The 12,501-nt window shown below is 40.9% G+C and overlaps 2 protein-coding genes and 1 long non-coding RNA gene across 3 annotated transcripts in view; all 3 read left to right on the top strand.

Moving 5' to 3' along the window:
* LOC149105204 (uncharacterized) overlaps positions 1-12,501 on the top strand; it is a 182,747-nt gene that overhangs the window by 97,553 nt on the left and 72,693 nt on the right. The gene's annotated exons all lie outside the window — the stretch shown is intronic.
* The window catches only part of LOC110044641 (E3 ubiquitin-protein ligase MIB2-like), a 42,288-nt gene that overhangs the window by 21,228 nt on the left and 8,559 nt on the right, over positions 1-12,501 (top strand). The gene's annotated exons all lie outside the window — the stretch shown is intronic.
* Positions 7,450-8,308, top strand: LOC149105206 (uncharacterized). Its single transcript, XM_089271155.1, has one exon. It carries the CDS (start codon positions 7,517-7,519, stop codon positions 8,153-8,155), a length of 639 nt encoding a protein of 212 aa, XP_089127281.1. The 5' UTR covers positions 7,450-7,516; the 3' UTR covers positions 8,156-8,308.

Raw genomic sequence — 12,501 nt, 5'->3', positions numbered from 1 at the left:
CGCTGGTCACAGCTGTTTCATATTTTCGCGCCAGCAATCCGTGCGAACATTCTGACTTTCATTCAAGATTTCTTTGTTTCCAAACAGCCAATCAAAAAAATTCGAATTAATTCGAAAATCCTATGTCCCCAGAGCCCTTCGATTCTCGTACCAAGGCCCCGCCAGCTAAGAGGAGCGAAGAGGGCTATAGGGACGAGAATGGACAGAATCCCACTGATGCTCCATCTAGGCGCCTATCTCACTTAGATAGTAAATTTTCGGATGACTTGTGCAGATCGTTCAGAGGGAGTTTGGCGGGGACCTTATGGCTTTGGATTCCAATGCTATGAGAGACGCGCATGGGAATCCTCTTCATCATTTTACGCCAATCCCCTCTCCAGGATCATCTGGTGTAAATCTCTTCATGCAGGATCTTGTTTCTCACGGAGTGCTTATGACCAGAACATATGTTTTTCCTCCTATGGCCTTAACGGGGCCTGTTTTAGAGTTTCTGCAAAGTTACAGACAGTCGTGCATTGTGGTGTTGCTTGACATGTTTCCTAAAAGGTACTGGTGGCCAATTCTTGTAAGCAAAGCTTTAAAGAGCAAACGCCTGGCTATACGGGGCGATGGCAACGCTCTCTTGGTCCCGTCCAGAAAGGCGTGGTTACCTCACAAAGGCATTCTTGGAGATCTGTGGGCTTTTGCAGTATGTTTTTAGGTGTGTCTTGACATACGTTTTAACATGTTGTGTTGCCGGTGTGTGGTATATGATACAGTATTTCTTTTCTTGTACGAAGGAGCTTCCAGCCATGGCAAAGTTGTTTGTTAAGTCAGTTAAATGCCCGACCTGTCGGCACGCTAAAGACTTTGATTTCCGTTTTGGGTACAAAAGAAAGTTTAAAACAACGCCTGTTGAGCACCACTCTGATGTTGTAGTTAACCTTGATGAAATTGAAGCGAGACTGCAACAATCACTTAATTATGACCAGGCGACCAGTTACAAAAAGCATTAAGACTCTCTTTAGAGGGAACTTGAGGCTTTTCTTAGTGCTTTGCCGGGATTTGTTACCCTGGCGACAGTGATTCCCAGGGACTTGCGTCGTTTCCTGATCTTTAAAGACAAGCATGGCAAAACACAAGTACACAGCAATAGTTGTGAATTTTTGGGTCAGCGTGGTAAACACTCATGTGGCTGCTCTCTGAGATTGTCTTAAAAGACGGTGGACTCGTACATAGGAAAGCTAAGATCGATTTTCCTTTCGATAGGTTGAGATGGGGAGTGGGATAAGCGGCTAGGTCTTGGTAACCCAGCTTCTGATAAACTGGTGAAAGACTACCTTCGTCTCGTCACAGCAGAACAGTTGCAGGCCCGTGTTACTCCAAAACAAGCCACAGCCTTCTTTGTGGATAAATTGACACACTTATCGAAGTATCTTGAAAGCGAGTTGACAAAGGCAAAGACGAAACTTGATCATTTTATTATTGGACGTGACGAAACGTACTTTAAATTGGCGTTCTTTAGTGGGGACCGTCCAGGAGATCTCGGCCAAGTTAAAGTTCCGGAGATTCTTCGTTTTCCAAACGACGACGGGCTCTTATTCAATCTTGTGTGGGGTAAGACTTTGCAGGACGGTGAGAGTAATGTCTTTGGGGTCCGTAGAAACCCCCAGTCAGTCATCTGCCCTGTAAAGGGCATTGAACAATATGTGGAGTCAGTGAGGGAACTAGGCGTTGATTTGACAAAAAGATATCTGTTTCGCCCGACAACCTCTAATAACGGTGTCCAGGATTCTCCATTTCGCTCTTCAGCAGCGGATGGGCGTCTTAAGGAATATCTCAAGCAGATGAAAGCTGATGATGGTGATACGTGGCATGGTTTCCGTTCGGATTGTGCGATATCGTTGGCCCTCACAGGGGCGGATCTATCTAAAATAATGGAACACGTGGGCTCGGCCAGGAGGCATACAGCTTTATATTACCTTCAGTTGGCCAAGGTGTTGAACCATGATGGTGCGTCGGGACGCCTTGCTACGCCTCCTGCTGAGAATGCGGTGGCTCCTTGGCAGGATGTGAATCAGTTGAAACGTTTTGTGTGCGCTTTTCTAGCCAGTGAGCCAAGGAACGCCCAGCAGAATGAGAATACATCGGGGTTTGGTACGAATATGGGTTTAGAGTGTTGCTCGTAACGAATAAACCTTTGCGTCATCGTTTCTTTTCTGAGAAAGATGTTGTTACAGAAGTACATTATAATCTAGTTGATTATAATTGTAAAATGCATAGGTGTGTTGAACCGTGCTTAGAAGTTTTAAACTATATATGAGAGAGATTTGAGAGTGCAACAATTAACGACTACTAAAGGAATAGTGAAGGCTGTTGGGTGCTGATGAATCATATTTTTTCCACACCTGATTACAACTGAGCATGAATATGAATGTTGGTGAATAGAATGCTATTCATAACACTCATAACGATATGTGAAGTTCAAATACATCTAGTTATGGGTATTTCGTGGCTAGTTGAGTAGTGTCACGTGCAATGTAATTGCTGATGATAAATTCTGGTTTGGCGCGAAAATAATTCATTCTAGCTCAGTTTTCAGCGGAGCCACGAAGAGGTGACCGGCCCACCCTCCCGCCCAAAAATCGCGTGGGTCGTATCTTGAACACTACCTAAGCCAAGCTGTCCCAGCTTGGGTTGGTCTGCTGATCAATCATTTTGTCCACACCTTATTACAACTGAGCATGAATATCAATGTTGGTGAATAGAATACTATTTTCCTGTCTTTTGTTTTTACGATAGTGTTAAAATTGTCTGAAACAGAGTTGAAATACCATGACCTGAACACTGTGTCTTTTTCGGGAATCTTGCCAGGTTGTTCAGTTTCGTTTTGTTTTCTCTTGGTGTTTGTGTTTGTAAAACCATATGAAATGTCCCTAAATTAATTACAAAAATGTCAAATCTCCATTACCGATTTCGTCCAAGAATTTGAGCAGTGGAGGTTTTAGAAAAATCGACAAAGTTGAGCACTCGCATTTTGTTTTATGATCAGTTTCATGGTTTTAAAACACGTCCAATCAGTGATTTCTGTGTATGTGGGTGATGTACTTACTGTACAAAGTTAACTTTGTGAACTTTTTGTTTTGAAGTTTCAGAAAACAGCTTTACAAAAAGCTGAACGCCACAATCACCAATCCATAGTGCAGTTGCTCCTGAAGAATAATGCGACACCAAGCTATCAACAACCGGTACGATTCTGACTGAACTTTGTTATTCTAATTTTTTTAGTAGACATTTTTGCCAAGTGCTTCTGTTGGTTCACTTTCTCAGCATCCAGCCGACTTGGACTGGAACTGATTCTGCGGCTAACGTAAAGATACTTTCACGTGAAGCACATAAACCTTTCAATGCGGCACGTCCTTTGGAAAGTTACATACTTCTTTATGTCAGTATTCGTAGCTGTTGGTATTTTGTATTAGTTGTTTAGCTGAAATAAGAGCACCATGGGTTAAGTCAAGATGCGGTTAGAAGTTCCCTTCATTATGAGTGTCTCTTCATGTGTTCTTATTTGTGTTCTTGCTTCCTTGGTCTTTTTTATTGGAGTGGGGCCGGGATGAATATCAAGCTTAAAGTAATTGTTTCAAACTCTTAAAACTGAACGGAAAAAAAAGGATTTTATTTTTTTTCTCAAGCATCTGAGCGGGCCGGAATCCTAAATCCTCGAATTTGGTTGGCTAATCATGCTTTCGTGACTGGTCCAGCTTTTTACGATACGGTCCACGGGCCAGATTTTTTCTCCGCTGAAGCGCTTACGGCTCTTAAATTTTGCCCGTAAAAGTTAGCGGTAATCGTCAATGTTTTGCCTTTTTTACACTTCCATCGACGATTAGTCAGGACAAGTTTATCTCTGTTCACTTTGAAGTGGCAAGGAAATTCACTGTAAGGTGTTTCTCGCGTTGATCGCGGGCTATACTCTACAGATTAGGAAGCTATTGTGTTTTCAAAATAAAAGCGCGAATCCATGATCTACCCGAGTCATTCATTGCAATTCACTTGCTAGAAGCTCTGATTTATTCGAAACGTTGTAATCCTGAAAATGGCTTTTTTGAATTGGAACGATCTGCAAACTGATTTTAATTAACGCTTGTTGAACTTTTGGATAATGTTGATCAAAATAAAACCACACACCGTGACGAAAGATGACCAGCTAAATGAAGCCTGTTCGTACTGCGAAATTGTTCGTAATTTTAAAAACAGCCAAAAACGCCACAAGTTCCAAAAACACCATAAACGCCATAAACGCCGCTTTTTAGTTCTGTGTTTTCTCCGGGAGCTCTCACGCGTCTCACGTTGATCGCGGGCTACTTGACAAAGTAGGAAGCTATTGTGTTTTCAAAATAAAAGCGCGCTTCCATCTAACAAAGTCATTCACTGCAATTCACTTGCTAGAAAAAAAAATTCTCGAGCTCTGGTTTATTCGAAACGTTATAAATCATGAATATGGCTTTTATGACAAACTGCTTTGAACGCTTGTCGTTGCCGTTGCAGTTGCCGTCGTGGTTTTCTTGAACTCCTTAATTATTAGGGACGATCCCTAGTCAAAAATGAATTTTTATTATATGGAGAAGAGTGTGTTACTGGGAACTAAACCACTCGTAGATTCCATACGCCACTTCATCCGGGACCCGAGTGGCGTATTTTCCGTATGTCACCTTTGTGAGTGGACATGTCGTATCGTTCAATGACCTCACGATTCCCGCCTTTTGCTTTTGTTGAATTGGTTTCTCCATATAATAAAAAGAACATTACACGTTGGCTCGAAGATATGAATTTTATGTTCTCGTGGCAAGAACAATATCTCACTCGTTCGCTTCGCTCACTCGTGAAATATTGTTCTTGCCACTCGAACATAAAACTCATATCTTCTCGCCACCGTGTAATATCCTCTATATATTTCATCAGCAAATTCGCAACTGTCTAGATCTGTTCAGTACGCCAATGGCTCTAAAAAGGTGCTCTAGCTAAATACGCAATGACAGCGTTCAATTCCAAATGGAAATACGAAAAATTAGCCGTTGCCGCTCAGGTTCCTCAGACAACCCAGAACTTGGTTATTTCACGTTGTTGTTTTGCTGAGGACGGCAAAGAAATGTACGAAGAATTATAACGCACGTGCACATCCATTGTTCTGCTCATTAAACCTTTCGTTTGGCGACGTTCTCGTTGCCGTCGTCGTCGTGGTTTGCTTAAGCTCCCTGAGAAAAGTGTCAGGTTACGGTAACCGGCCTCGAATTAGCGCCTCCCCTCAGATAAGCGACCCTTTCGAGTAATTAAGCGTTCCTCCTATCGGCCAAATTTTATAAAAGGCGCTTTCCTTGCGAAAGCGCCCCTCTCCATCCCCCGTTGCATGTAGGAGTATTGGCATACTCGGGGACCCAGGAACTACTAGCCGGGACGAAGCGATATTTTCGGGCGAAAGTTTACTTCAAGAGCTGAAGAGCCCCCTGGGAACTTATTCTTACCGAACCAGTTCGAGAAGTGGTCGAATTCCGTCCCTCTGATTGGCCAGAAAAATATTTTTCTGGTCAATCACCACAGAGGTCCAGCCGGGTAACTCTGTCGCCTTCTTACACGAAGTGGTTTTCTTCATCGATCGACCTGCTTGGCCGGCACAGTGGGAAGATTCTTGTGGAGAGTTTCAGAAAAAAAGATTCATCGAAGCAGAGGAAATTGCAAACCGTAACATGGGGCTAGGAAGCAATACTCTTCCATCAATTTTCTCGGCGTTTTTATCGAAGGTATATCGTAAATTTTTATAGCTGATGTACGCGATTTCTACACCGTTGTTTTCAGTTTGGTTGCGGGGAAAGCTAGTCGTGTGCACAAGCTTACTTATTATTTCTCCTCGAGCGTTGAACAACTTCTAAGACTTTCCACGATGTGCAAATCGCCGTTGCACGGGCCACGCAACTATGTCGACCGAACGTGGGAACGATCGGCTAATTGCTGCTAATTATACAAGCCTAAGCCGGCAAATAAGGTCCGGTTCATACGTCGCATTTCTGCCGTGTCGAATTCAATTCAATTAAGTGCGACAGAAATGCGACTGTCGATTCAGACGTCGCACTTGCGTCGCACTTAATTCAGAATTGATACTGTCGGGTATGTCGGCCAGCGGAAAATGTGGTAAACGCAGAGTATTCAATATGGCGGACGAACATACTGAGCGACGAAGGACTTAAATTTTGCCAAAAAATTGTCCACCGGCGAACGAGGAGGAGAAGGCTGACAATGCATCAGTATGTGTTGCAATATGTTCAGGTTGCATTGAGACAAAAATTGCCAAGTTTCTTCTTTTTCTTTGGCGGAACCAAATTTACGCATGCTCAGTACATTAACATAATGTATGAATTAGATTCGACACGGCAGAAATCGACGTCTGAATAGGTGTCGCATTTTTGTCGGATAATGCGACAAGGCCAGTCGAACGTGCGGCAGAAATGCGGCAGCCGATTCAGACGTCGAATTTCTGTTGAATTTAATTCTTTGAATGAATTGAATTCGACACGGCAGAAACGCGACGTATGAACCGGGCCTAACATATATAACCTGCATGACTACCACACAATAACACAGTGGCTAGTAACCGTTAAAATGCCGTTGTGCACAGTTGGAACGCCTCGGATATCAGAAAATTATTCCAATAACATTTGTAATTTCAAATCACCATTGTTATGTTAACTTAACAAGTTTTAACTTTTCATTGCAGCTCAGCCTGAAGTCACTTTCACGGAAGGCTTTCTCGTATATGGATAAAGAATCGGGATTCAATCTCTTACAGGCGGCTGTACTTGAAGGAAATTATAACACGGTGTTTGAAGTTCACGGCCTTGTCGGTAACTATGTAAAAGGGTTGAACTTCGAGAAAACGGGGAGCAACGCGAGTTTTCCTGGGAGGACTGCAGTTGATATCCTCAAGAGTCTGGACAAGAAACGGAAAGGGCATGCTGATATTGAGAAATTTTTCCAAGACAGTGTCGAAATATACAACTCATTAGCAGAGCTTCACTTGTGTGCTCGCAATGATGATGCGGAAAAGGCTGTGGAGCTTGTTCTAACTGATGGTGTGGATATCAATATCCCTGCAAAAAGTAATCGTACGCCTTTGTTGTGGGCGAGTGCATCATCATCAGGTCAGCTTATCAAGACCCTCGTTGATCTTGGAGCTGACGTAAATGTTCAAAGACCTGATGACAAATTTGCTCCTGTGGTCTTAGCGGCTGATTGGAACAACTACATGGCCACTCTCATCCTTTTACAGTATGGAGCTGATGCAAACATTCAAGATGACAGAGGATTCACACCACTGCATTATAGTACACTTGAGGGAAATTTCAGTGTTTCGAAGCTACTTATTGAGTCAGGATGCAAGATCAACCTGCGAAACAACGAAAACAAAACACCACTCTATTTAGCAGTCCAGAATAAACATGAATACGTGGTCAAACTTTTGCTTGAAAGCAATGCTGATGTCAATATGCGATACAAGCAGGATCTTGCAGCAGAGAGACTTTACATTGTTCGCGGGAAAGACAAAGGAAAACCAGCCTGGTATTATGTCATGGTGGAGAAATCTTTACTGGGTTTATTTTTGAAACGGACTAAAGGGGGCAGCCTTGACGTAGCAGACTTCGGAACTGTTCTTAAATCTGGGTGGGGAGAGAATCCTTCTGAAAGCACCAGGGAAGAAATGAGACATAAAGTACGTGCTTTGTATAAAGAGGTGCAAGGCAAAACACTGCTGCATCAAGCGTGTGAAAATAACGACACCCAGCTTGTGGAACTACTTGTGGAACACGGAGCAGATATCAATTGCCGAGATGCTGAAAGTTTCACTCCTTTGCACTTTGCAGCGATCCATGGTAAGATACAAGTTGTCAAAAAGCTTGTCGAGCTTGGAACTGACGACAACTTGACCACACTGGATGGAAAAGATGCAGCTTACTTGGCTGAACTGAACGAAGAAACAGAAATTGAAGAATTCTTAAAATCAAATGAAAGACGCGTTGGGATGATGGCTGTTACTTTGCAAGAAACTGCGAAAGAAAAGAAGCTTATTGCAGAAGCTTTTGTTGATCGCGCAACAACGGAAAGATCTATCCCTTGTGGTGTATAGAATAACCCTAAGGAAGAAAAACCGCCCTACGATTATACTATACTAAATAATTAATTCTGTAGTTTGAAAACCGCACCAGTTATTTCCCGACTTCGACCATCGTCGGTATTAAAAGGCCAACTAAAATTACTAGCCCTCTAGAACGGTTCACAATTTTACAACGATTTCAAATAGACTGGTTTTGCTTTCGACATGCGTCAGAAATTTGAAGCCATTCCGCGTGAATAGAAATCGTTCCCGAACCCGTCAGACACACAGTAGAGATACAATAAACGTCTTACTAACCTCGTCTTCTTGGTCCGTACAATAAGTTACGGATCCTCGTTTTTCCCCATCGATTTACGGCCCAAGCGCGAAAAAAACTCGGTCCGTAGCTTATTACAGTACCTCGAACTCAGTAAGAGGTATGTACACGATAATGAGCGTTTAAAAAAAATCCCCCTTTTGGTTAGTACAATGCTTTTTTGCAGTGGAGAAATGGAAATAGTTAAGCGAATCCTAGCGTCTTGATTTCTTTATTAATCTTATTAGTTTAGTCAGGTTTAAATTACAGTGGAACTTAGTTAATGACCGTATTAGCGGGGTGGGGTCAACTTTTATAACTGGTCTTTTCTAAGTGACGTCTAGACAGATATGTCACAATTACACTGCTAAACAACTGAATAAACATTCGGAATGCAGATATGATTTTAAGAAAATTGAAACTTCAATCAGTATATACAATATAACCATGGAAAGATTTCATTGACATGAAATGTTACATGCGCTTTGAATAAAAAAAACTGTTCAATATTGCTTCTCAATATTTGTTTTGACCGATCAATGACGAATACGTATTTGGTTCTATCGGCCGTATTAACGAAGTAAATAATAAAGGATTATACAGATTGGGATTTCAGAATATGACCGTTGGCCGTATTAATGGTTTTTTTTTTTTTCGTATATGAGAATGCCTGGGCGTTTCGCCGGGACGTACAAAACAAAATTGGTCGTATTAACGGGGTGACCGTGGTTTGCACTGTGCTTTTTCATAATATTTCTTAGTGTCCCTCCCCTCTTGCGCTGATATTTCAACTATAGTAAGGTTTTATTATTTTCTTATTTATCTAAATTTCTTTCTTTTCTTCTGTTGTTGTCTCCTCTTTTCTGTTTGCTGTTTTTATTTATTTATTTATTTATTTATTTATTTTTTATTTATTTTTTTTTTTTTGCCGTGCACTTGTCAATATTCAAGCAGGTTATTAGTGTACTTTTTTGCTGGCTAGAGACGTGCGTATATCCCAAATGATAACTTGGCATAATGTAGCCAACTGGTCAAAGTATCAAATATCAAAGGCCTTGTGCTCGACCAGTCGTGAATGCGACTTGAATGTAAATAGCAGCAAGTCGATTTACTGTACTCATCTCACTCCCAACTCACGACTCTTAAAAAGTGCTTCGCCTGCTCTTGCATAAATTAAGCTAAGAATACTCAATGCGCAGAGGACATTTATTCACGCCATTAGCTCCGCAAATAAACTTCTTGTGAATCTGAATAGCTTTTGAAACCACGCCTGTGAAGGCACGGAGATGATCTTTCAGGTAACGCTCCAGTCCAAAGATGACAAGATCGTATCCCACAACCATCTCTGTTGGAAACCATATAGCTTAGAGTTTTCGAAGCTTGTGCGATTCCAGATCAGAAGATCGAGCACATAGCTTCTGAGATTCTTATTGTCAGTGACGAGAGCCCGCTATTTGATTAACGTTATAAATGGTAACGCGTGATATGGCAAGATATAAGCAAAGTGCTAATGAGTTAGCAAAAATGTTGACATTTGATACACAATTCCCGGCCGACCGACTGAGCAAGATTTTTTTTTTCTCCAGTGCTTAAGAAGGAACCCACCTGAAGTTCGATTAACGTACGAGTGGACAAAAACTTTGTACCAAGATCATTTGCATCGTATCTTCTCAAAAGAAATCATTCCTGACAACACAAAGTGTCGAAACAAATTTTGATGTTCATATTGAACATTTGAAAGCACTGGTAAAATTGATACTGAAGATGAAATTTACCTGAGTTTGCACAATTTCTCTGTACTTTGAAATTTATTTTCTCTAGTTCCCATGGGAAATTGTTTTTGTTGTTATTTCAGGCAATTATTTATATCTTTAGCCTTTAGAAAATGCAAAAAGGATTTTGTTATACTTAATATTATTCTGGTACCAGATTTTTGTCCACTGAAAACTGAAATTGCTCGATTTCCTATCGGCCTTCGTCTTAATTCCTTTATACTTCGCAATCACGAGTAAAAATGGTATAGGACGATGCCTATTAAATACAAAGTTTTTTACCCGAATTAGGAATTTGTAAAAAAAAGATCTCCGTGGGCGCTGTTGGAATCCAAAGAGAAAACTGGATCTAACGGAGCATTTTTCAGAGATAATTAACTCAAAAAGCTGTCGCCAGCATTCTATAGACGAAATACTCGGACACCTGTAATAGGAAAGTTACTTGAGCCAATCATTTTAAGTCCTCTCAACTAAATCCACGTGTCACAAAGTTTATTACAATCACTAGTAGCCAATTCAAGCTAGTGACTTTGTAAAATTGTAGAGGTTTATCTCTGGTGACTGTTTTCAAAGAAACTTAACAGCCATTTTCAAGCTATTCTCCATATTTTTAATTGTCATATTTAAAAATGACTAAAAGCTATTTTTCAAATGACACTTACTATTTTGGGGAAATTGTTATGGTAATGATTAAGTGGAAACAGGATATCGTGTTATCAAATCTTGTCAGTAATCGTATCTGTAACAAAATTCTCGAACGTGATTGGTTCTCCGCGCGCCTATTTGTCACGTAATCGGAACGCGATCACGTGGGTGTCCAATTACAGGTTTCCAATTTGAATTTTTTGTGATTGGATACCTGTAATTGAGTACCCACGTGATTCGCACGTCAATTAAGCGCGCTTTAATGGCTTCTTCCTACGCAATGTTTGCCACGGTTGTCAAAACGTATGAAAAGCGCTACAGACGTTTTCACTCAAAAGAAGATCTCAAAAGGCAGTTTTAAATCCGAAATTTGTCTTAGATACGATTAATTAGTAATTGGACCTCGCGTTGTACAATTTAGGGAGTAATCTCGCTCCTAATTTCAAATCGGCCTATTTTGAAATTCCTCGCGCAATTGCTCCCTGAATTGTTGTCCATTCGATCCAATTGAGTAAGTAAGTTACTATTACTAATTACTATTACTAATCTAATCAAAACTATAACAAAATTCTCGAACGTGATTGGCTATCAGCAGCCCGATTTGAGCATTAATTGGACAGTGTATATCCGTCATGCTTGTAATTGGACAGAACGCGTCATTTTGCGCGGGCTGTTGCGGTGCTCTTTGTTGAGTAAACTGCTCATAGTTTTGATTAATTGGTAACAGGACATCGTGTCATCCAATTCAGTCTGTAATCATACTCGTAATTAACAAATCGGACTCCCGCTTCGCGGTCGTCTGATTTTGTTTATCACTCGTATGATTACAGGCCGAATTGGACTCCACTCAGTCCTATTACCATTACATACTCTTGATTAACAAATAAGACTCCAGCTTCGCGGTCGTCCGATTTTGTTGATCACTCATATGATTACAGACCGAACTGGACTCTACTCAGTCCCATTATAAATTGTGCAAAGGGAGGTCCAATTACTAATTAATCGTATCGAAAACAAATTTCGAAATTAAAGAGTCTTGAGAACTTCTGTTGAGTGGAAAAGTGAGTAACGCTTTCCATAAGTTTCAAGAATTGTGGGAAATATTAAGAAGGAAGCCATTAAAATGCGCATTATTGAAGTACAAATGGCGAAAGTGTCCAACAAAAGGTACAACAAGTTGTGATTGGATACCTCTAACTGGACACCCACGTGATCGCACGCTGATTACGTGACAAATACGCCCGCGAAGAACCAATAACGATCGAGAATTTTGTTATAGATACGATTATAAGGTGAATAAAAGCCGTTAACAACACTTCATTGATTTGGCAGTCAATTTTGTATAAAAGATCGAAAACCAAAATTTATTATCGAACAAGGTGATTTTATAGCTTAAGTTGTTACTTTTACCTCTGGCTCCACGTAATAACTTATGAAACATGAAGTATCCGCACTTTCAGTCGAACAGAAGATCTCTCTGAGATTAGCCCATTCGAGTCTTTAATTCTACTTATTAGGTTCAGGTTTATAGATCTTTTCACGGCTTTTTTGAATTTCAATGATTTCCAGCTAACTAGCTTACAAAATTGTTCTCAACGGGAGGGACTTGATGGGGTTTCACCTTCTTCTCCTGGTTTAACTGATCG

Source organism: Orbicella faveolata, unplaced genomic scaffold (genome assembly GCF_042242905.1).
Source record: "Orbicella faveolata isolate gen_17 unplaced genomic scaffold, um_ofav_v1 contig_34, whole genome shotgun sequence".
Taxonomy (NCBI): domain Eukaryota; kingdom Metazoa; phylum Cnidaria; class Anthozoa; order Scleractinia; family Merulinidae; genus Orbicella; species Orbicella faveolata.
Note: the sequence above shows the minus strand (reverse complement) of the source record. Positions and strands in the feature narration are given on the sequence as shown.

Bases quoted from the DNA above. Each gene is read 5' to 3' on its own strand.
- LOC149105206 (XM_089271155.1), top strand. From the start codon at position 7,517: ATGCGATACAAGCAGGATCTTGCAGCAGAGAGACTTTACATTGTTCGC.